We start from the raw sequence: 26225 nt of genomic DNA on the forward strand, positions 1-26225 counted from the left end.
TTTGAAAAAAATGACGATACATTTGTTAAATTTACATACATCCTTTTGGTTCAAAGTCTATCGGTTTTAAGAACACAATAATACTAATGAAATTGGAAATAAAGTAATTATATATTTTTACAGGAAAATTATATATTAAATTTTCGTGGATCAGCAACTTATCGCGAAAATGTACGATACGTACTAAAATATAACTTTCTTTTCACTGAAGAGCTCCTCACTAAAATTAATTATTCATTTGAAAGTGAGACTAAAAAGATTACGTTATTGGGGAAGAGGCTTGACCACGAGTTATGTCGTAGGTTTTTCAATATTTTTTGACAAAAAAATAATAAAATTATTATTCATGCATAGTTCTAACTATCTTACCTTCAACAAATATTTGACTTTTTATTCTATTAATATTATGATTATTTACTTTTCAGATATCTTCAAATTAATGTTTCCTGAAGCGACAATAAAGGATTATGCCAACGCTATGTCAGCAGCATTAAAAGCAGCAGCAAATCGAGTAAATGCTCGCAAAAAGTCACTGGAGGACGGATCGAAAGAAACTCCTCGCCAAATTAAACGAAAAAAAAAAAATTTCAGCTGATTTTTACGAGCGTGCTTACGAACGTCGTCCTGAAAATACTAACGAGACTCAGGGCAACGAAAACACTCCACCCGAGGAACATGATATGAGCGATTCATAGGCTGACATCACTCGACTATTTAATTGTGATTAATGTTACCAAAAACAAAAAAAAACCTTATGAATATGATTATTATTAATAACATAACAAAAAAATAAAGTTTATTTGTATTTTATTAAAATAATATCTAAAATTTTTTTAATTTAATGAATTTCCCGCCATTTAGCAGCTAAAATTTTGAGTCTTGCTGATGAAAAGTAAAAATACTTTTCTATCAATGAGCGGCAAGTTACCATATCTATCGGTAAAAATGAGTTATATTATATATATTTAATAAACAAAAATTTACTATCAATTTACAAACAAATCGTCGGCAAACTTTACTAACAATTTTTACGGTCTATTTAATGCCACCTTCCGGCAGTACATTGATAGTAAGTTGCTGTTCTAAAAGCTGGAGATTTACGGTTGCAATGGCTATCTGGGTGACTTCTAGCAGTTGCGGTTAATTTATACATGAAGTTGGCGGTAATTCTTCACTCAACAAAAGTTATAAGCAAATTGACGGAAATCTACGGCCGCAACTTAAATACAAGTTTACAACTAAACTTGTAGTTAAATTTCCTTTCAGCTTTACTACAATTTGACGGAAATACTTGTACAGCAAGTTTTGACGTCTATTTGCAGAGTAAGTTATAGGTAACTAATAGGTAATCGCTTGCTTTGCCAACTCTTTCCGCCAAGCTTGCTTCAAATTGTGGACGTAGATTGACAGTAAGTTATAGGTAAGGTGGCTATCAGGGTACAAAAATATATGAACACATAATGACTGCGGAAAATAGAGGGAATATGCTTATCGTTGTTGAGTAGAACAGTTTTCAGTCGGTAAGGAGACAGAAATTGATAAAAAGACGATCTTTTATAAAGTTGCAGTGCAAAAATTATATCCAAATAGTGTCAATTAGAAGTTGACTTTACTACAAACTTCCCTGATAGCCAAGTTGGCCGCAACTTTCTGTCAATCTACTGCCGCAACTTGTCACCAACTTGGCGGCAACTCTTGGAAAGTAACTCGGTTGGTGTCAACTTGTTCACCAAGTTGTCGGCAAAAGTTGCTCTGAAACTTTTTCATACCAAGTTGACGATAAGTTTCTCAAGAAATTTGGCGACATATTGCGGCAGTAGATTGGTCTCTTTTTTCTCAGAAACTTGTAGCCAACTTGGCGCCAACAGTTACAAATTCGGAAGTTGACCGCAAGTTGTCGCTAAGTTGGTGGCAACTATCTGACACCAACTTGGTTGGTCTGAAACTGTGGCTATCAGGGTTACCCTGATAGCCAAGTTGGTCGCAACTTTCCGTCGATTTACTGCCGCAACTTGTCATCAAGTTGACGGCAAGTCTTGGAAATGAACTCGGTTGTTCACCAAGTTGACACCAAGTTGTCGGCAAAAATTGCTTTCGAAACTCTTTCGCACCAAGTTGACGACAAGTTTCTCAAGAAATTTGGCGACATATTGCGACAGTAGATTGGTCTTGTTTTTCTCAGAAACTTGTAGCCAACTTGACACCAACAGTTACAAATTCGGAAGTTGACCGCAAGTTGTCGCTAAATTGGTGGCAACTATCTGACACCAACTTGGTTGGTCTGAAACTGTGGCTATCAGGGTATAGACTTTTTAAATATTGACGTTAAATTGACATCAATCTGTTAACGCAATTTAGTGTGAGTATGGCGCGAAGATTGATGATAAAACAATTGCAAAAGTTGGAAAGCCAGAATATACCCATTTCCCAAGTAACAACAATCTCTGCGAAAAACCTAATGACTTTTCTTTATACTTTCCTCTATGGTTCGAGACCTTGTTAAATGTATATTACTCAAGTAATTAGGCACTAAGAGTCTTTTTTCTTTTTTTTCAAAAATAATTCTTAATGTAAATGCCAACTCTACACAAAAATATCTAAAACGATTCCCTCATTGTATTTCTCACAGTTTCAGAAATTGAATTTATTCTTTGTGAAGTATAAATTAACCCGGGAAAAAATGATCAGATATAACAGGCATGAGTCTTCAGGTCTGATCAGATATGAAAAATGACCCGGATCAGACCTGGCCAGGCATGTTCATGTCTGATCAGATCTGTTCATGTCTGACTCGATCAGGTCCATAAAAAAGATTGGTGCCGACGGGGAATCAAACCATGTACGTTGCGCTCTTCAGACTGATACTTTACCTGTTGACCCAATGACTTGTCTTAACTCTAGCGTACCTTTCAAACTACTTTAAGTAATTTAAATTTTATACATGACTTATCCTCATAGTTAACGGAGTTCTATACTTAATTTATTAATTATTAATAATTAATTATACACAGTAAAAAATTTCGCGTCATTGCGTCAAAAAATTTTGTGTTAAAAATTTTTATGTTAAATATTTAACACTTTTTTGTGTTGATTTAACAGTATATAGACGCAAAATTTTTTACTGTGTATATTAGAGTGATTTATTTGGGACGGCTATGTATTTTTTCCGCTCCATTAATATGATTTTAACATATGGTTCTATGTAAAGTAAAAAAAAAATTTCTTCAAGGTTTATTCCGTAATTATAATTTTATTGTTTTCTTTTAAAATTGAAGTTTTTTTTAATTAAAACGTATAGGAAATGAAGAATTATTTGTGTGTTCTACAATTTAGCAGCCTTTGACACTACTGCAATGGACCAAGGCGTAGCTTAAGATAATAACAGACACCTTGAAAGGACTTATTATCGCCTATCGATATCAACTGATATATTTTGGTATTTTCACGCTATCAAACTCAAACTTTTACTAAATAATCTTATTTTTCGCGTATTCAATGGAGCACAGTAAAAAATTTTATGTCATTGCGTCAAAATTCATCGTTAAAAATCATCGTTTTGGCATGGAAAATTAAAAACTTCATGCTTATATAAGTCGAAATTTTTGATAAAAGTTGTACTTTTAAAATTAATAAGGGGATAGAAACTGATACGTCATACGAAACAAATTAATTTTAAAAATAGAACTGCAGTCTATAGTTCGATAAAATTTTTCTTCCAGACTTAAAATATCATTTAAGAGGGCAAATCATGCATGAACAGTTCTTGTCAGCTGATATATGGAGTTTTAATCCTTATCTATTTTAGGCTAGATCAGACATGATCAGACATGGACAGGTCTGATCAGGTCTGAGCGTATTTAACGATTCAGACATGAACAGGCATGGACAGGTCTGATCAGGTCTGAGCGTATTTAACGGTTCAGACATGAACAGACATGGACAGGCTTGATCAGATCTGATCAGATCTGAGCGTATTTAATGCTTCATACATGAACAGGCATGAACAGACATGAGCAGGCATGAACAGGCTTGATCAGGTTTGATCAGGTCTGAGCGTATTTAACACTTCACACATGAGCAGGCATGGACAGGTCTGATCAGGTCTGAGCGTATTTAACGGTTCAGACATGAACATGCATGGACAGGTCTGATCAGGTCGGATTTCAGGCCTGATCAGATATGAACAGGTCTGATCAGTCCTGATCATTTTTTTCCGGGTTGTGATAATAATGAAGCGTGCAAAATGTATTCTTATAAACTTTTCTTAATTACTTCTTAAATAAATTTCAAAGCACTTTATTACATCCTAACAAAATTTATTTAAGCGTTATCATAGAAAAATAAAATTTCTAAAAGTACATTTACACAGAAAGAAAAATTCCTTCACTGGAGAACAAAATTCTTGGATCAAGAATATTTTCGGGTGACTAAAGGAAGACCGAAGTTGTGTTGGCCGAAGTAAAAATTTTTCTTGAAATTCTATTCTTGGTTGGTCATTTTTTCTTAATTCAAATTATCATAAATACTTGATACAATAAATTTTTATATTTGATTAAGATTTTTAGATACTTTAGGGAAGCAGCGCCACCTCCTTCAGCTGAAAAAAAAAATTTTTCTTACCTTGAGAAAATTTTTCTCTTGAATATTTGATACCCATTTTATATTATTTTAGCGTGCAATTATACATATTAAATGAAAAAAAATGACTCAATATTATTTGATCTGTTAATCAATAAAAATATTAACGAAAATTTACTTCTATCGAGATATTTAATTTTTTCGAGCAAGAGGCTGAATTTTCTCAAAACAAGAAGATTTTCTTGACTTAAATAAATTTTCTTGGATCAAGATACGTATTTCTTAAAGCAAGAGACTTAATTTTGTTGGAATAAGTGAAATTTCTTGTGTCAAAAAAATTTTTTTCTCGCTCAAGAAAATGATTAGGAAGAAAAATATTTTCTTGGCTCAAGTGAAACTTTTTTTCTGTGTAGTCATTAGTCATACACAAAAAGAAAAATTTATGTGCAGTACTTTCCATCGTAAAGGTAAAAAATTAATTATAAATCGACTTAATATTTTATGTCAAAATTTTAAATGTGGTATTTTTTTATTAAAATACTGAAATTATCTAAAGAACCATAAAATTAATACAATTGGCAGTATCAACATTTTTTGCGTGTAGATGCGGTGTGCACTGCCACTAAGGTTTTCACTTGGTTTAATGAAACTTATCCTCCATTCAACTCCTGCGTGGATTGGACTCCGTCTTTTTATGTAATCGGTAAGGATTTGATCTGTTGTAACCCCTAATTTTGATAAAAAACAAAAAATTAAATTAATTAATACCTTAAAGTCTAAATAATCGTAACAATGTTACATTTTCTTAGAAATATAGAAAGCGTAATCGATTGTGATTAAAATTAATAAAGTAGCTGAAAATCTCTATAAATTCCCCGTGAAATGAGCTACCACACGACTTGATCGGCCGCAGGTCGATTTTTGATTAATCGATTAATAAAATATTAATGCCGTTAATTATATAAAGAAGTGTTGATAGATGAGGGTTGTAAAGGCTTACTTTACTCGGAATTTCACGATCTAGGTCGCGATACACGTTATTTAAAAAAATGAACATTTGAATTTTTTTGTTATTCATCAACGCAATGATTTTAAAAGCGATACATTTTTTAAAGACGAACTTATTGGATAAATTGACTTATAATTCTGAATTTGACTGTCTTAAGAGTAACTAAAACTTTCTAGATGTTAAATTATTAGTTGCATTAAAAAAATGTTGAATAAACAAAAACCAACTTGAAAAATTCGAGTAATTGTTGTAATTAATGTTATAAGTATTGAGAAATTATATTTTATAATTTTTCTTTATACCTCGGTCGAAAGTACGCATATTTTGCACCTATTTCGAGGCAGAAAGTTAAAGATTCATGCATTAATTAAGCTACACATTCGCCTTCTATAACAGTGGGAGCAAATGCTTTCGCTACCGCGACTGACATTAGTCATTTGTTACTAACTATGTTTTGTTTACACTGATTATTTACGATTGATGGTACAATACAACTTGGTTATATTTCTTTCTTTCTTCTACTTACATGAAATATTTCATACATAGATAGAGATATAGATAAAAAAATAACTGTCGTAAGAATGAGTAGATCATCCGATGTAACTTATAATCAGGTTGTACTGTACTGAAATTCAGTTTGACAGTGACGTGTGTAAAATGGATCAACTTTATTTAATTAATGAATTATTTAGAAAAATGTACGCAGTAACAACAATTTAATTTGATTTTTATTAATTATTGTTAATTTTCAGATAATATGCTCGTTTTTTATATTTTTAACCGAGAATAATCTTTATTATGTTTGTTGAATTCAAGAAATTTCGGTTTTATTTAATCTAAAAATTTTTCAAAAAAAATGTTTGTTAATTATTTTTTATTTGATTTTACATTAATTTTTTTTTATTTAATGCCTGCCCCCCCCCCCTCCGACCAGCAGCACTCGCTTCGCTCGTGCCGCAAATGTCGGGGGCAGGCATCAATTTTTTTTCGATACAGTACATGAAATATTTTACGTACTTTCGACCGGCTATAAATAAAAATAGTATACACTACACGGGCAGAAGTTTGAGAGCTCTGAACTGCGCGCTGTGATACCCTCGGCTACGCCTCGGGTATCATGTCGCGCAGTGCAGAAATCTCAAACTTTCTGCCCTAATAGTGTAATATTCTATTTTCGAATAAAATAAATCAGGCAGTTAAAAAGCTCTAGAAATTCCAAGTAAAATGACTCGTCACTCGACTCAATCGGCTGCAGGTCGATTTTTGATTAATTGATTAATATAATATTAATGTCGTTAATTATATGAAAGAATTGTGATTAATATAGGTTGCATGAGCTCATTCCACTCGAGATTTCATAAACTAGGTCGCGATGCAGGTAACTTTCAAAAATAAACAACTTATTTTTTTCATGAATAATTACGCAAACGATTTAACGATCAAGGATATTTTTACAGATTAATTAATTACCAATAGGCTCCCACGTTAATTTGTCCAACATATCGTAACCATCTCCACCATGATAAATAAAATCTGATATTAATACTGTGTATGTTTCATCTTCTCGTAGTTTATAGTACTGCGGAATTCGACATTTTGAGCAACGTATTAATACTGAGTTACGCACTACTCTTGAACCACGAGGTTTGAACAAATTATAGACGACCTGAGGATAAAAATCGGTCGTTAGTCAATAAATATTGTATGTATTGCTGAAAACTATGAATTGTCACTACCTGTAAGCCCGAAAAGTGTAAAAACCGCCCAGAGAGGTTACTAGTGTCGTTTGGTTCAAGCGTATGAACACTGTGCTCGAGCATATCGATAATAACTTTTCCTGTAACCTGTACTTTTCCTACTGCATTATTGAAAGGCAATACTGCAATTATGTCACTAACTGTTATCTGAAAGCAATTAGTGAATATTAATTAAAAAAAAAAAAAAAAGACGTGTGGCACTCGGGGACTGCCGCGGTAAAGCTATTGCATAGCGTTTTTTATCAACTTATGTAATTGTAATTATTTATTTATTTTATTTATGCAGTATTTTTTTCCTTTGGTTTTTTTTTTCTTTGATATTAATTCAAGTTACACTTTTCGAGCGTGGTGACCGATAAGAAAACAGATTTTGTTCTTCTATTAAATAAATGAGAAGTTAATATTGTTCAAAAAAAAAAACAAAGGTACTAAATAGTACACGTGCTTGGTTTAATGGTTTCTGTTATATACATAATGAAGAATGAATTTACACATATAAATATATACATACATATTGAGAATCAAAATTGAGAATTTAAACTATATGTGTGTGTGTGTGTATATATAAAAGAGGGCTACTTTTAATATCGCTTATTTTAATATCAAAAATTTTGGTTATCTTTATAGCAGTATTATATATAAATTAACAAAACAAAAAATAATACTGCATTTGTGATAATAATAATAAAATGAATGTATATAGAGTACTAACTCATTTTCTTTCACTATTTTTTCGTGACTTTCTTCATTAATAAATGCACTTTGTTTATTCATATTTAAAACACTTTGTACACAAATTATACGAGTACAGATATTCACTGTTGTACATAGATGATAAATACCTATTAACCGATAAACCTAGACAAGCGTGATATTTCAAAAAGTCATTAAAAGTTTTGGTATTTATCGATAGATGGAAAAACTAAAAAGTATCACCGCTGTGCCGGTCGGAGTGGGGGGTGTTAGGTTTTTTTCGTTACGGAATTTCTGGATTCGGTCCCCACGCTCAAGGCCCGCGATAGAAGCTATGCAATAGCTTAAAAAAACTTGCGCTGAGAAGGAATTGTTATAAGGAACAAGTATCAAATTACGTACTGGTGCGTCAGGTGATTTGTTTATCGAAGTTCTTACGGAGCCACTGTTGTGAATGGCAACAGCTGCATCGGTCCATCCTTCTTGACCGGCGTATTCTCTGGCGTTCTGTCGGTGAATTAATAATTCATTAATAAGTGTTCAATTTACTAATAAAAATAAATAATAGTACATACGTATTCAACCATCGCGTCAACAACGACATTACCGAGGTTGCATTCACGACGACGACAATTCTTATCATTGCCATCTAACAGGACTTTTGAGAACCCGACTTCCATGCGTGTAAAGTTTTCTGTTTCCTTTTTCCACAGCTCTAGTTCTTGAAGAATATCAGACGCTTGTTCGATGTCGTTTGTGACCAGAATAGGGTTGCCGATAATGTTAGTAACTTCACCATCGGCGTCGAAAGTAACCGATAAATTCCCGAGATACTTTGTGTAGGCGTATGCTTGGACGACGTAGACCTTGCGTCCATTTTTCTGAAGAATCTCCGTGGGGTAGAGTCCCTCTGGTGCCTCCAAGTCAGGCTTTCTTCCAGTGTAGAGGAAAGTGTTAGTATGGCCACCGATTACCAAGTCGACGCCGTCTACTTCAGCGGCTATTTTTTTGTCTATATCGAAGCCCGAGTGACCAAGCGCTATTATTATTGTGACGTTGTTGGCTCTCAGTTTGTCAACTTCCCGCCTGACGGACTGGACCTCATCAAGGAAGACGACCTTACCTGGTGAGGAGATTACCTTCGTCTCGGGTGTGAGGTACCCTATAATACCAATCCTTTTGCCATCAACCTCAAGCACAGTGCTGTTAATCAGGTTCGTCGCAGCTGCCAGTTCCGGTTCTCCAGTGAGATCGATGTTACTCGTAACAATCGGGAACTCTGCTGCATTCACAAACGGCACCAGGCCCTCGGGCCCATCGTCAAACTCATGGTTCCCCAACGACTGAAAACAATATCACCGTTACTATCCTCTCGTATTCCGCAGTTGTTTACCCATGAAAACAGCCGCACAAACAACCCACATTCATTTACATTCACTCTTACATCAGATTCACTCCTCCGGTAAATCCACTTGAACATGCTGTCAATAATATTCACTCAACTACTCACGATTGCGTCTGGCATCAACAGGTTCAGAAACTTGGCGACGATCTTCCACTTGTGAACCGTGTAGTACACCGAGCCCTGGTAGGTGTCTCCGGCGTTCAGAAACAGCGTCGGCGTGCTGGAATTCTTCGCTTTCCGCACTAGTGTCACTAGCCGCGCGAACCCTCCGTAACAATGCCCGCTTTCCCTGTCTTTCGGCAAGCATCGTGTGGATAATGCAGAAGTTTCCTCAAATCTACTTATCAATAAAAACTTAATGAATAAAATTAACACAAATATATTATTAATTTATCTATTCAACAATTACCTCGAGTGCATATCGTTAGTATGCACAATCTGCAATTTCCATTCTTGCTTCACCGGTCCCGCGCTGACACTCAAAGAAATGCTAAACCATACAAAAAAACCGAGAAACATCGTTCAAAAAATAGTGTTACACTCTTCGAAATTAGTTACAGTTCTGCCGAAGGCAATTTAACAATAATTAGCTAAATAATTAAATATCCTTGTGTGTTAACAAGTTATCGCATATTTACGATAAACAAAACGTAATAAGTTATCATAGCGATAAAACACGAGTCTTTTTTCTCTACAATCACCTATTGTTGTTTACTCTTCGCGTTACTAATTACACTTAATACTGAGCTGTAGTGAGCTTATAAAATTATCGAGTATGCACACTATTCAAGCGACGTGGATCGACTGCCGTTTGGATGAATTTAAACCGACCTTACACTCCTCCGATGTTTCACTACTATCCTACTGCTTGAATATACACTTACACATATATATTTAAATGTATAATGTTAAAACATATCAATCGCTCCCTTGCGACAAAATTTAGTAGAGTCATGTGTGGCAAATGTGTTCAGTGGATAAGAGTGCGCAATCCCATGTATTTGGGACTCAAATGAATGGGTTTGCGTACTCTTACCCACTGCAGACTCTTGCCCCACATGACCCTAACCTCTTAAGGTATTCTCATTGTAAATTTTTCGGTCAGCACTTTTGATCCTTCGTGTCCTGGGACTTTAGTTATTGTTCATCCGCATCGGTTCTTAAATCTGATGTACTCCGTCCCAAGATACTCGACTAATTACTGTATTCCTTTATTCAGTCTACATTTCAAATTATTGTTTTTTCAGCTCGCAATTAGTGACGGATATTCTTAAATAAATATTATCTCCGGCATTACCGTACAATAATTAATATTTATTTATTGTTCTTTTCTTTGTCTACGTAACCGAAAAAATTTATGCTTAGGTATTTTCTTTTATCAAATAATTCTGAGAAAATTATTTATAATAATTTTAAAGCTTTTCATGATTTTTTTTTAATAAACAAATTATTAATTTTTGTAGTAAAAACTAAAAATTTAATAATAAAAAACAAGTTTTAGATTTGAGTGAATTTAAATTTGTTTTACTATAATTTTTTTTTCTATCAATGATTAATCGACAAAATTAACATATGTTAATGACAATCTAATGCAAATATTTATAAGCTATCAATAACACTAACAGGATATAATGTCAAAGTAATAAATTGATGTAAAATATTACATGGAATGGAAATGCAACAAAAATTAATTTATTAATAATTATATATGTTAATATTTTTTCATTGATTTACAGTTTGATTGTTGGTAATTATCTCAAACGTTGGCTACATCTATCGTTGGTTATACAAAATTAAATTGTCGGAAAATTTCATTTTTTACTTTTATTTTTTGTGACAAAATTATTTATTTTTTATTAGAAATATTTTCGTCGTTTTCCGTCAAAAAAATTGTGACTGAATCAAAAATTGTATAATTTTTTTCAAAAATATGCCAGAAATATGATTTAGAAAGACGAAAAAAAAATATTGTAAAAAATTAAGGCCATATTTATATTAAAAGGCAGATTATCGCAATTTTTTATTTTTTTGTTCGACCAGATTTTTTTTTTTTTTTTTTTTTTTTATGAAACGTTGATACTATCAAGCGAAGTAAATTCAAACCATAAATTTTATTTGTTATTTATCTGTTATTTTATTTGTTATTTATCCTTCCCAAACGGGAAGGAAATTAAATGACCTATAAAAAAAGTGAAACTAAAAATTTTCTTCAGAAGCAGTTTTCATGTAATTAAACCTCAAACTTTGATCTGTTTTTACGATTTGATTTTAAAATTTTGGAATTTTGCGAATAATTTTCTCTAAAAAATTAGACAAATCTTCAAGTTTTTTTATGAAAAATTGTATATGTGAGCGTTAAGTAGTTGATTATAAAAAAAATATAATTTTTACAATATTTTACGCAAATGTGTATCACTTTACCAATGATGAAAAATTCTCAAAAAATTGATGCTATAATTTTTTTTTCATTCAATTACTTCTTTAGGATTCGAAAATCTGCTGTAAAAATAAATAAAATGACGTAATGAAATACAAAAAAAAATTATGGTAATAAATAAGTGAAAAGATTATTATATAAAATCCTACACTTAAATTATCAACATATTAATATCTTATCCTGTGGCCAAATTTGAAGTTATTTACATTTTCTGGACGTAATTAAGATTTTAAGATTACTATCTTATATTTTCCACCTAATGTATTTGTTATGCTATCATATCAAAGTACAAATAGGAAATATAATCCTTAAGAAATATAATGTTAATTCTTACGAAAAAAAAAAATGAAAATTTTGATCAAAAAAATTTTTTTTAATTTTTCCATTCGACAATTTTAAATCTAACAAAATATCAATTTTCAGGAAATTTGAAATTTATCAAAACAATTTTTTAATAAAAAAAAAATTATTTGTCAATTAATCTAAACAATAATTACATAATTAACAATGGAATATCACAACTTAATCAATAAAATAATTAATTCGTTATCTTTATCAATTATCGCTAAATATATATGTAGAGGCGCATCAGATTACTCGTATGATTGATAATTAAAAATGCAATTCTTTCAAGTGTTTTTGCAAACATAAATGAATAATCAAAAGCTCTTAAATAAATATTAATGTACAAATATGACCGACTATTCAAGAGGTAGTTAACACTTCTTACTAAAGTTACTGAACGATAAACTAAATCAACTGCAGTATAGTGCATATCACACGCCGCATATTCCCAATTAGTGCTTTTGCGCGCTCCTATCAGGTAAGATATATTTTTTACGTCAACTAAAAAATGTATTTTTAAAAACACTTGTATCTTATTTCCAGTTTTTCTTTCAAGAGAAAAAAATAATTGGTGCTGTCATTAGAAAAATTATATCAATTATTACAAATGACGTTACGCAACAAGCTTAGAATTATTTTCTCGTGTAGAAGTATGTATTTTTTTATCTTCAGAATATTTAAATTCAGTGACTCTTATCCGCCGGTCGCGTAAAATTATTTGATAACAGTAGTCTTTCGTATGATTTAATTGGTAATAAAAAATATATGATGTGGTTATCTATTTGAATGTAGCTATTTTAAAAAAATTGATCTTTTTTTTATTGTTTTACGGAATGATCGTAAAATAGGTTATTTTAATATCAATAATAATTGTTTTATTAATTAATTACTTTGCTCAATTACATTAAGTGATGACTTTCCTTTAAATTGTTACTCGTTGATTTCATTCAATTTCTATTTGATAGTGAATCGTTTGATTATAAAAAAAAGTATACAGAAAAAATCAAATTAGTTTAAGTATTAATTGAGTATTTTTCTTCAAAAGTTTATCCTTGTTATACAATATTTACATCTTCTAAAGAAAATTACAACTCTCAGATTGAGATTAACAAAAATCTACATTGAAGAATTTTATTCTTCAACCGAGTAATTGATTGTTTTGAAGGAGGTACTTATATATTTGAACCAAGTATTTTTTTCTATTTAGCTTGAGGCCGGTAAAATTGATTCAAGATAATACTGACTGCTCTTAAGAATACCCCATTTTTTTAAACAGGCTATTATTTAACTTGTTTAGAAAATTCATCTGTATATTTTTTTATTATTAACTAGTTAATTTTCTACGATACTCATATTAAATCCTGAGTATAAAATCAAATGCATTTTTTTATTTATAAAAATTTTTGTTTACAAATATTAGAGATTGCATGTAGGCACAATTATACACAGTAGATTATTTTTCTTCTATAAAAATAATTTTTCTGTAATGTTAGGATCGTTTTATTTAATAAAAAATTTTTCAACTATAAGAAACTAATCGTTATTTGATATCTTGAATATTTTATGATTAAATTATCAACGACAGACACTTTTAGTTTATCTAGTAAATAAAAATTTTCAATTTCATACGTTCGTTGGATAAATCTCTACACCCAGTAGCTATTAATTATATTGGATTTCGTTCTAATAAAAAACTGTATTTATTTATGCATTACAATAGTAATTAAATGCAAAGACGCTCTTCTGATGTAAAGAATAAGAGCTTAGAACTAACCGAAAAAAAATGGCGAATGTCATCAGTAATACGGTTGTTATTTGCTGAGGCATCATCAGGTGTTTAAATTTTTATTTATCCCAAGAAAATATGTTTGTTGGTTTGAGATTTAGATTTTTGAATTAAATATTTTTGAACCAAGCATAAATAGATTTATAAGAAAAAATTTAGAAACCAAAAAAAAATCTTAAAGCAAAAAATAGGCTTTCTTACGAGTTTTTTTAATTCAAAAATATTTCTCTTGAATGAGATTAATTATTTTTCTGTCTAATAATTAACAATAAATTGCTATTAATTTATTCCAATTAAAGTGTGTATGATAATTAAACTTTAATCATCATTTAAATCATATTTAGTCGTCAAACAACTTATTTGTTACAATAAATTCTCAATATTAAATTAATTTGTTATAGGTTGAGAAAATCATATCACAAAAGTAGTAACAGAAGAAAATGATCAAACAATTACTGATTCTTATCGCAATTAAATGTACTAGTGGATTAACAGGTCGAGGATTAATGTACCCAGGAAGGACAGATCTATTTGAACTTTCTATTGTTCATATCAATGATTTTCACGCTAGGTAACTTTTTATTTTAAAACTCAAAAATAAAAAATCTATATTCTTGCATTTATGGTATTTAATAAATTTTAGTAAAAAATTTTTTCTCATTAATAAATACTTCCTTAAAAAATAAAAAAAAAAAGTCTGTCAAGGATTTATATCTTCTGGCCTCATCAAGATTTCGTTGATTGAATATTGTGAGGATAAATTATTTATTACATCATATGTTAGCGTGACCGCGACACTTGAGAATCCATAATTAATGTCAATGCATGATACTTCAGTGATTATTGTTGTGCGTTCAACAGCTAGTCTAGCAGATCAATTTAAAAAATTTTTATTGCTCTTAATACAGCAGACTAGTTTTTATTGCCCGTAATTAACAGATTTGAAGAAGTGAGCCCCACCGCAAGTGCATGCGAGCGAAAAAGAGGTGCGATATGTGTCGGCGGGCTGCCAAGAGTTTTTACTGCAGCTAAACGATTGTTCAAAGAGAGGCCAAACGCTATTCTTCTTAATGCCGGAGATCACTACCAGGGGACGCTGTGGTACAACTTACATCGGTGGAATGTCACTGTCACTTTTTTCAATATGGTACCCTGGGATGTCTTGGTAAAATCTGATTTTTTTGTGAAAATCAATTAACAACATGATATTATTGTACTGACAAAAATGATAACAATTATTAAAAATGTTAAGACGATAGGAAACCACGAATTTGATGATGGTATCGCAGGATTGGTTCCTTTTCTAAAAAATATAAAAGCACCTGTTGTCATTACTAACATTGATATGAGCGATGAGCCGACGATGCAGGTAAAAATCTAAAAAATCTCAAATATTATTACTTTTTTTAATTAAATGAATAAGGTAGCTGAAAAGCTCTAGAAATTCCCCGTAAAATGAGCTACTGCACGACTTGATCAGCCGCAGGTCGATTTTTGATTAATCGATTAATAAAATATTAATGCCGTTAATTATATAAAGAAGTGGTGATAGATAAGAGTTATAAGGGCTCATTTCACTCGAAATTTCACGATCTAGGTCGCGATATACGTTATTTTAAAAAATGAACAATTTAATTTTTTTGTTATTCATCAACGCGATGATTTTAGAAGCGATAAATTTCTTATAGACGAATTTATTGGATAAATTGATTTATAATTTTGAATTTGACTGTCCTAAAAGTAAGCAAAACTTTTTAGATGTTAAATAATTAGTTGCATTAAAAAAATGCTGAATAAACAAAAGGCAACTTGAAAAATTCGAGTAATTGTTGTAATTAATGTTATAAGTATTGAGAAAGGATATTTTATAATTTTTTTTGAGTAAAATAAATTAGGCAGTTAAAAAACTCTAGAAATTCCGCGTATAATAAGTCGTCACTTGACTCAATCGGCTGCAGGTCGATTTTTGATTAACTGATTAATATTAATGTCGTTAATTATATGAAAGAGTCGGCGTGATTAATAAGGTTTGTAAAGGCTCATTTTAATCATAATTGTATAATCTAGGTCGCAGTACACATCACATTTCATTTTTTTATTAATCATCACCGAGACAATTTTAGAGGCCAAAAATTGTTTAAAGACAAATTTATCAGACAAATATATTTTTTTACCCCGTACAAAAAAAATTTTGGTTTATGGTGAATTTCCGGATGAACTTCAGATTGTGAAACAAATATGAATTTGAAACAAATTGTGTATGAAACTTAATTTTTTTAATCTATAAAAAAATATTCACAATCAATTATATTGGAATTTTTAGTTTAATTTATACTGACTTATAATTTACGATTCTGAAACTTCTATTTGGATATATTTTTTGGAGTAAAAGAACACAATATGCAAAATAATATTTTGAAATTTATCGTGAAATTCAGCTGGAATTCGCCGTGAAATTCATGATGAATTTCGAAATATTTTGTGTTCTTTTACTCCAAAAAATTTATCCAGATAGAAGTTTAAGAATCGTAAATTATGAGTCAGTATAAATTAAACTAAAAATTCCAATATCATTGGCTACGAATATTTTTTTATAGATTAAAAAAATTAAGTTTCATATACAATTTGTTTCAAATTCATCATGAAATTCAGCTGGAATTCACCCTATAATTCATGATGAATTTCGAATTATTATTTTGTATATTGTGTTTTTTACTCCAAAAAATTATCCAAATAAAACCTTAAGAATCGTAAATGTTAAGTCAGTGTAAATAAAAATAAAAATGCCAATATAATTGACTCAAAGGTTTCTTTACTGAATATAAAAAGTAAGTTTTATACACAATTTGTTTCAAATTCATCACGACATTCAGCTAGAATTCGCCGTGAAATTCATTATGAAAATCATATTTGTTTCACAATCTGAAGTTCGTCCGGAAATTCATCATGAACCAAAATTTTTTTTGTACGGATACTTTTTATTTAATAGAATTTCCAAACTGAATTTTTTCTTTCTTTGATACAAGAAGTTTTTTTTTATTCTAATCCAGAATTTAACTACAAACAGCACAATACTTTACCGCGGAGGTAAAAAAATTGGAGTAATTGGTGCAATTATAAAAACTACAACCGTAAGTAAATTTAATGAATTCAGCCTCTAAAAATCAGACTAATATAAATGTTGAATAAAATGAATAAAAACATTAAATTGCAGGAATTATCGAAAACGGAGAAATTAAAGTTTTTAGACGAAATCGAAACAATAAATCTCGAGGCCGAAAAATTGAAACTCTATGAAAAAGTCGACATAATAATAGTATTGAGTCACTGTGGTCTGCCAGTTGATCGAAAAATAGCCGCTAATTGTCCTCTGGTTGATGTTATTGTCGGTGGACATTCTCACTCGTTTTTGTACTCAGGTGAGTACATAAAACATTATAATTATTATTATTAATATTATGAATATATTTACATTTATTCATTTTACTTTTTTTTTTAAGTTATTCATTTTACGCAATAAGTAAAAATTATATGTAAATATTTCACAATTTAGATTTCGCGGTCACGAAATCAGTACAAGGAAGTTATTGATGCTAAGTAAATAAATTTAAGCTGCATATAATTTTGTTCTAATTTTAACTTAATCTTTGTTTAAGTTCTAAACATATACTGAGATCTTTTATAAACATATAACATTCGAGTGAAATCCTAGAGTAAAAAAAATTTTTCGATAACACAATTTCAATGCTAAACTTTATACACATTTGAGAAAGTACACGGAAAGAAAATTGTATGAAAAATTACAATGAAAACATCGTAATTTTTAGTGTAGGACATTGCAGTGCCGGACCAGAACTCATACATCGTAATTTATACGATGCAACATCGTAAATTTCTATCACTCAAATTAAAAAGAAGTTAAGGTCACCGAAAAAATAATTCTGTATCATCCAGGAATCGAACCCGGTGTCCTCTCCGCCTCAAGTCCAAGGTTTATCCCCTCACGCTATCGGAGGGAATATCTAAAGTTTCTGTTCAGTCACATAATAAGACCCTCGATACAGTAGTTGGTCATCTTTCGGTGGTGGCGTCGCAAACTACTAGACTCTGTATCTCTTTTATTAAAACATATAGTATGCGTCCTTATTCACTTGCTCTTACGGAAAAAAAATTTACTAAATAACATCGTAGTTTTCAATAATTCAAATTGTATTCTGTAGACGGCAGCATCATAAAAATCGAGATACTGAAAGTCTAGTCCTGGATTACGATGTTACTATAGTAATTTTTTATAGGATTTTTTTCCGTGTGCGTGACATATTATCGACTTAAAGTTAGAAGTCAAAATTTTTAAGAAATTTATTTTTTTTACATTTTTGTAAGTTACACAAAGGAAAAATTTTCTTTTAACAAAGAATTGATGTGTTAAAAATTTTGAAAAAATATTTTAAGAAATCTCAAAAAAACCACAAAAAAGTGATTTTTTAACGTATCTTTAAAATTTTTTGTCGAATCCTTTAGTGGGTAATAAACGATGTTTTTGTGTTCAAAAAACTGCGTCGAATGCGGTAAGCCTCATCGAAAACGATAGATTCGATCGGAAGATATCGCAATTAAAACTTTTCGAAAAAGTGTGTAACCACAACCACTCTTCGAGCTCGAAAAAGTATAAAAGTTGTGTTTTTGAGCTCGAAAAGCTTAAACCTTCGCATTAAATAATTTTTCGAGTGTTTTAAACTCGTTCATAGCGGGAAGTTCCAGGGATGGCCTGCAGGGTCAACCGTTTTTCAGATTTTGAACTTCCCGCTAAGAAAATTGAAAATTTTCAAAAATCGGGAAGTTATTGTTTTTACCCCATTTTTCGAAAATCGAGTTTTCATCAGGTCTCGACGTTTTAAGGTCCTAGGAAGCTTTTCTGACTATTCCCGCGATGGTGTCCGTGCGGCTATATGTATGTATGTGCGTGTGTGTGTGTGTGTGTGTGTGTGTGTGTGTGTATGTATATGTATGTATGTAAACCTCTTATAACTTTTGAACGACTCGGCCAATCGGATCGACATAGGTGACGATCCAAAGAGTATTATTACCATTAAATTTCGTGAAAATTTGAATCGATTCGGTTCGCTAGATTTTGAGAAATCTCAAAAATAAAATTTTTAAAAAATCGTTTTCTTGGAATAACTTCTAAACGGCTTACCGATCAATTCCAAAAACTAATCAGCTCTTAAGCTTAAAAAACCACGTTGATTGCCACCAGTCCCATCAAAATCGGTTGATTCGTTCGAGAGTTATCGAAAACGAAAAATTTCGAAAAAAGTGTTTTTTTCACATAACTTTGAGATTTCTTTTTGGATCATTTTTTACTAAATGGAATAATTATTAGAGCTCAAAAAATCACGTCGATCGCCACCAAGAACGTGAAAATTTGTTGATTGGTTCGTGAGTTATCGTTGTCGAAAAAATTCGGAAAAAGTGAATTTTTTTAATTTCTCTAAGATTTTCGGTTCGATCAGTTTGTGTTCAAAAGTATATCATAAATTCTGAAAAAGTACGGGGAATACTGCCAACTGCGTGAAAATCGATTCATTCATTTAGAAATTATTGCAGTTTGAAAATTTAAAAAATACTGTTTTATTAAACTTTCATCAGCCTTTTGAGCTCAAGAGCTCAAAAGCATAGAAAAGGTATCGTTTTGAGCTCGGAGAGCTCAAAACAACACACAGATTGTATTTTTGAGCTCGAAGAGCTCAAAATAACGGCCGTGTATTAACGGAATCAGCGGGAAGTTGCAGGGATGGCCTTTAGGGTCAACCGTTTTCCTAATTTTTTTTTAAATTTTCATCAAGTCAAGTTAAAATACGATTCATCAAATTACAAAATAAATATAATTAGTGTCAAAAAAAATTAGGAAAATGGTTGACCCTAAAGACCATCCCTGCAACTTCCCGCTAATTCCGTTAATACCTGGCCGCTTTTTTTGAGCTCTTCGAGCTCAAAAATACAATCTGTGTGTTGTTTTGAGCTCTCCGAGCTCAAAAAAATAGCTTTTCTATGCTTTTAAGCTCTTTGAGCTCAAAAGTCTGATAGAAGTTTCATAGAATACTATTTTTTGGATTTTCAAACCGCAATAACTTTTGAATGAATGAACCGATTTTTACGTGGTTGGCGGCATTGTACGCAGTTTTTTAAGCCTCATAAAGAAGTCTTAAGTTTTAATTGGTCAAACTCGAAATTTCGGAGTAACTCCGAAAAAACACTTTTTTCGGTTTTCTTTCGTTGACGATATCTCTCGAACGAATCAACCGATTTTGACCGCATTGGCGGCGATCGGCGTGGTTTTTCAAGGTTGAGAGCTGATTAGTTTTTGGAATCGATCGGTAGAGCCGTTTAGAAGTTATTTCAAAAATACTACTTCTGAAAAAAATTTTTTTCCTATTTTTTTTAAGATTTCTCCAAATTTCTCAAAATCTATCGGTCCGAATCAGTTCAAATTAACAAGAAATCTAAGTTTGGCGAAGCCCTTTCGAATGGCACCAACCGCGATGAAATCGGTTCAACTGTTCAAAAGTTATAAGAGGTTTACATCCATACATACATACATACACACACACACACACACACACACACACACACACACACACACACACACACACACATGATGGAAGCTTGTAACCGCGTCGGGAATAATAAAGCGCCGGGATTGGACGGAATCCCTAATATTGCCTTGAAAACATCTATTAAAGCAGCGCCAGCGTTATTCCTCGATGTCTACAACATCTGCTTGAAGGAAGGGATTTTTCCTCGGAAGTGGAAACAACAACGGCTGGTACTACTTCCTAAAGGAAAAAAGCCACCGGAAGAACCGTCATCTTATCGTCCACTCTGCATGTTGGATACAGCCGGTAAGATACTCGAACGTATAATCCACCAAAGGATAGAAGCAGTTGTCGATCCACTATTAGCAGACAATCAGTACGGATTTCGAAAAGGACGATCAACCCTGGACGCAATCAACCTGGTTGTCGGTATAGCCAAAGACGCAATCGCCGGTACCAGATGGAAGGGTGGAACGAAGAAATATTGTCTGGTGGCAACCCTAGACATCAAAAATGCCTTCAACTCCGCCAACTGGGATCGCATCATGCAAGCTCTTCAAGAGATGAACGTACCAGGATATCTACGAAGGATAGTCGCTAGCTACTTCACGAATAGAGTCCTTAGATATGACACGAAGAATGGTCCAAAGGAGTATGATGTTACTGGAGGCGTCCCGCAGGGTTCTGTTCTCGGTCCACTTCTCTGGAATATCATGTACAACGGATTGCTGAGACTGAAACTACCAAGAAATGTTAAACTGGTAGCGTACGCGGACGACGTAGCCGTAGTAATCGTCGCCAAGCATATTGATGAGATAAATCATATGTTCACGATCACCTTTGAGCGAATTAACCAGTGGATGGACACAGTAAATCTACAACTGGCTAAACAGAAGACCGAGGCTGTACTTATCACTAGCAGAAAAGTGGTGGAAACGATCAATTTAAACGTCGGAGACCAAGAAATCACATCCCAACCATTCATTCGATATCTGGGAGTGATGCTCGATTCCCGACTTAACTTCAAACAACAAGTTGAACACGTGACCGCCAAAGCATCAGCAGTAGTGGCTAACCTAGTACGATTGATGCCCAACATCGGTGGCCCGAAGCAGACAAGGAGGTTATTGCTATCATCAGTAGTTACATCGGTCCTCACGTATGGTATATCCATTTGGTCCGACGCACTTGAGACCCAAGAATCATGGAGGAAAGCATGTCCGGTTTACCGACTGAGCGCGCTAAGAGTAGCCAGCGCCTTCCGAACAATATCAGAGGAAGCAGTGTGCGTCATTTCTGGAACTCTGCCGCTTAGAGTCTTAGCTAAAGAAAGACGGGCCCTTTACCATCGAAAGAGGTCAACTACACTGAGCGCTGAAGAACTAAGAACAGAAGAACGGCAGCACAGCATCTCGCGATGGCAACTTGAGTGGGACGCCGCAGCAAAAGGAAGATGGACACACCGCCTCATACCAAAGATCGACGTTTGGCTGAGCCGAAACCATGGTGAAGTCAACTATTACCTAACGCAGATGTTGTCAGGACATGGGTGCTTTCGAGAGTATCTGCACCGCTTTAAGCACGACGATTCTCCGGAGTGCCCGTCCTGCCCAGGAGCTGCTGAAGACGCGGAGCACGTCTTCTTTGTATGTCCTCGTTTCGATCCACAGCGTGAAGAACTGGAGAGGATCCTGAACCAGAGAATGCAACCAGATTCACTAATAGAAGCAATGTTGTCATCAGAAGCTGCCTGGAACGCTACCAACACGTTTGCAACAGAAGTCCTTAAAGACTTGCGTTCCACCGAAAGAAAAAGAGCAAATAGTAGAAGATAGAAGGAAGATAGTTAACACCTTAGCCACCAGAAGGAAGAGCAGTAGCTAGATCCTCCCTTCACGAAGTAATGCCTGACGGCGGTTTCCATGAGGGATTAGAGGAAAGAAGGAAAAGGGGTTTAGGGTTTAGTGGGTAGGGGCGTTAGTGTCGAGTTAGTATGACGCTGCGTCGAGTCGCCACATATCCAGGCCAAACAGCTATGCCTAGAATCCGTAAAAAGGATTCCCCCCCCTACAAAAAAAAAAAAAAAAAAAAAAAAAAAAACACACACACACACACACACACACACATACAGACATACTGACACCCTCGCGGGAATAGTCAGGAAAGCTTCCTAGGACCTTAAAACGTCGAGATCTAATGAAAACTCGATTTTCGAAAAACGGGTTAAAACCAATAACTTCTAGATTTTTGAACATTTTCAATTTTCTTAACGGGAAGTTAAAAATATAAAAAATACTTCTTACTTATTTAAGCTCTCAAAGTAGTTTAAAAAAAATTTGGAAAATCCAAAATTGCATGCCTCATAGTCTCATTTTTCACAATAAAATTGATTAAAATAAAAGATAAAAAGCAAAATATTCAAAAACAGAAAACTCTACTAGGGTTTAGTGGCGCCATAACTCTAAGGTGAGGAAAAAAATTCATATAATAAAATGTATAGATTGGTATACAAAAAAATCCACAGTCATACATTAGTTTTTTATAAATAATAACTTAACGACAGTGAATTGAACGCTCATATTAATTGAGAAAATCCGTCGTGTGTTACTTTAGATAATAAAAAAAATTATTCCGGTACGATCATTTTTTCGACCAATTTCCCTGCCACATACACCCATCCATACACAGACGTCCAGAAAAGATTATGTTTAATGTTGTAATTTACTATATTAAACAAAAAAATTGTTATTGAAATATGTTTTATGTGCCTGACAAATTATTTGACTTGATATGTGTACTCATATTTACCTGTAAGTGCGATATAAATAACAACAAATCAATTTCAGTTTCGAGAAAACTGCTTTTTTTGTAAATGTCGAGAGTACAGCTCAACCTCAATGCTTCGCTTATGAGGCGTGCAATTAACTCAGAAATGGCGCATTTTCGCCTAGCAACAGCGTAATTCATCATTTTTTCCCACCAAATCATAAAAATATTATGATTATCATCATTATTTTGATCTTTGTTCACCCGGATCAATTTTTACGTGTATATTAACAAAAATCTTCCAGGTGAAGCTCCGTTTATCGACCAACCGGTGGATGAGTATCCAGTTGTGGTAACCCAGGCATCAAACCGCACGGTGCTGATTGTCCAGGCAGCTGCTTTTACCAAGTAAGCTTCATATCAATTAAAATTTGCTCACCTACTTGTCATTTTTCTAAACTAGCCCCTTTCTTACCATCCGTCGGCAATCAGATACCTAGGTAACCTGACTGTCTGGTTCAACGCGGAAGGAGAAGTGGAAGACTGGGAAGGAAACCCTATAGTCCTGGACGAGACAATCCAGCAGGACCCAGAGATGCTAAAAGCTCTGGAACCTTGGAAAAAACAAGTCGATGCTCTAGGGAGCAAAGTTATCGGCAGGACTAAGGTAAAGATGCCCAAAACCTGCCGGGTGGGGGAGTGCAACATCGGAAACATGATTACTGACGCGATGATCGAGTCATTTATCGACAGAGCCGAGGACGAGAGCTACTGGAGCTTTGCTTCGATTGCGGTGACAAATGGCGGCGGTATCCGCAGTCCTATTGACTCTGCTTCAGGTGATATCACCTTTGCGGATCTAGTGATGGCTCAACCTTTCGAAAACTACTGGGATATTATCGAGATGAAGGGCAGTGACATTCGAATGACTTTGGAGATCTGCGTCGCCAGAAGTCAGCCAGGACATTGGAACGGATACTCTTTCCTGGTCTGGTCTGGACTTCGGGTTTTTTATAACATGTCCCAGCCTGTGTTCTCAAGGGTCGATAGTGTCAAGGTCCAGTGTCGCCAATGTGATGTTCCGGTTTATGAAAATCTGCTTGACCATGAGTGGTACCGCGTTGTAGTACCGACTTTTCTGCTCCGAGGAGGCGACGGGCACTCTGTTATTGCCAGTAGGCATCGGAACCACGTCGTAGGAGGGCGCGATATTGATTTTCTTGTCAAATATGTGAAGAAAATTAGTCCGCTGATGAACGGGCTTGAGGGAAGGATTGTTTTTGTGTGATTTTCAGTATTAAAGCGAGGAATTTTTTTTCTGCATAAATTTGTCAAAAATTTTTCATGCAAAAATTTATTAAAATTAAATTTATATTTAATTTTAATAATTAATTAAATAAACAAATAATGAATAATAAAATAATAAATAATTATTTTAATTGAATAAAAAATTTATAAAAATTAAAAAAGAGGCTAGAGCGCTGAAGACACATTAAAGCTTACTGAAGATTCATTGAATAGAATTTTTATTGTACAAATTTGAGAAATTGTTATTGATGGAATATTATTATTGTAAATTTTATAAGTTTTGTATTTTGGAAAAACAAGATTTAATTTTAATAAGATTGAATGTTTAATTTATTTTTTTAATTTAATTTATTTTTTTAAGTTATTTAATTTGACAACATAAATAGAAAAAGATCTTATTTCAGCTCGAGCTAATAGTAAAAAAAATTATAAATATTATTGAAGTATATTTCTACAAATAATATTTAACTAATTGCATACATTTTTATGAGAATGATAATTTAGAATGAACTGTGATTAAGTAACAACTGATTATGAAAATGAGTCATTTTTATACAGCTAAAAAGTCGAGGGCGATTGCAGCGCTGCCTTAAAATCAAAGTGAAAGCTTCAGTGAATTAAAAAAATACCGCTAATTCTTTGAAATGTACATTACCTCGATAATTTCCGATAATAAATTTATTTTTTTCCAACTTATACTATCAATACGCAATAAAATATATTTTTTATCAATAATTCTTAACAGTTGAATAGATAATTTTTTTTTTTGTAATCGAAAAATGTTTTTTTAGTAAGAAATTTATGAAAAATTTCAGAAGAATTATTTTTAAAACTCACGAAAAACCTTGAAAAAAATAATGATATTTTGTATCATACTTATCTAAATATTGTAAAATAGAATTATTCAGAAAAAAGTTTAAGTTGTTATTCATTTCTTGTGCTGACATTTAGCCGAAAAAAAATTTTATTTTATTAATTCTATTATATAGTAACAAAAATCACAATTTACAAACATAAGAACTTAAATATTTATAGACTATTTACAATTGCCATAAATTATCAAAATGTTTCCTAAAATTCTGGGAAAACGATTTAAACCGGAAGACAGTTCAAAAGACGGATCAGGTCAAGAAAAGAAAAGAAAAATTGACCTCCACAATATGTCGAAGGTTCCAAATTTATCAGCTCAAGCACTTGGAAATATATCACCCATTCAAGAAAATAATGACAGCTTACTTCATGGTTTTAACAGGAGACAAGTTCCTGATGATCGAAAATCAGTTCTTCCCAATTTGGATAATGCTATCAGAGAATTGAAGAATTTAAAAGATTCTCCTAATTTCAGAGATATATTGATCAGTTATTTACAATCCACGCCGATCTTAGAATACTACCCGCTAGCAACTATTAAAATAAAATTTTCTGTAGCGTTTGGTGCCGATAAGAAAAAAGCTCTTGATGTTCTAAATGACCCACGGCTGTATTCATAGGGGATTCATGTTGATACGCAATTAAAATACACGTAAATACCATGTAATCGTTACT

General features: G+C 32.7%; 2 protein-coding genes across 5 annotated transcripts in view; one reads left to right on the forward strand and one right to left on the reverse strand.

The window, feature by feature from the left end:
• The window catches only part of LOC123269817 (apyrase-like), a 54350-nt gene extending 29646 nt beyond the window's left edge, over window positions 1–24704 (forward strand). The window contains exons 1-8 of one of the 4 annotated variants that reach the window (XM_044735668.1): window positions 12393–12702; window positions 14412–14581; window positions 14950–15175; window positions 15263–15379; window positions 17061–17141; window positions 17225–17429; window positions 23678–23780; window positions 23865–24704. In XM_044735668.1, the coding sequence (XP_044591603.1) occupies window positions 14451–14581; window positions 14950–15175; window positions 15263–15379; window positions 17061–17141; window positions 17225–17429; window positions 23678–23780; window positions 23865–24660 (1659 nt within the window). In that variant the 5' untranslated portion in view covers window positions 12393–12702; window positions 14412–14450 and the 3' untranslated portion in view covers window positions 24661–24704. Of the gene's footprint in view, window positions 1–12392; window positions 12703–12989; window positions 13013–13216; window positions 13242–14411; window positions 14582–14949; window positions 15176–15262; window positions 15380–17060; window positions 17142–17224; window positions 17430–23677; window positions 23781–23864 lie in introns of those variants that run through there. The other 3 variants (XM_044735670.1, XM_044735669.1, XM_044735667.1) reach the window with 3 other exon arrangements.
• Window positions 5076–10293, reverse strand: LOC123269815 (protein 5NUC-like). The gene is made up of 7 exons (XM_044735665.1): window positions 9852–10293; window positions 9548–9779; window positions 8613–9380; window positions 8440–8544; window positions 7324–7491; window positions 7058–7253; window positions 5076–5306 (listed from the first exon to the last, which is right to left on the reverse strand). Exons 1-7 carry the CDS (start codon window positions 9959–9961, stop codon window positions 5125–5127), a joined length of 1761 nt encoding a protein of 586 aa, XP_044591600.1. The 5' UTR covers window positions 9962–10293; the 3' UTR covers window positions 5076–5124.
• Window positions 24705–26225: the final 1521 nt, after the last annotated feature.

The sequence above is a fragment of the Cotesia glomerata genome, linkage group LG7, assembly GCF_020080835.1.
Source record: "Cotesia glomerata isolate CgM1 linkage group LG7, MPM_Cglom_v2.3, whole genome shotgun sequence".
In the NCBI taxonomy this organism is placed as follows: Eukaryota; Metazoa; Arthropoda; class Insecta; order Hymenoptera; family Braconidae; genus Cotesia; species Cotesia glomerata.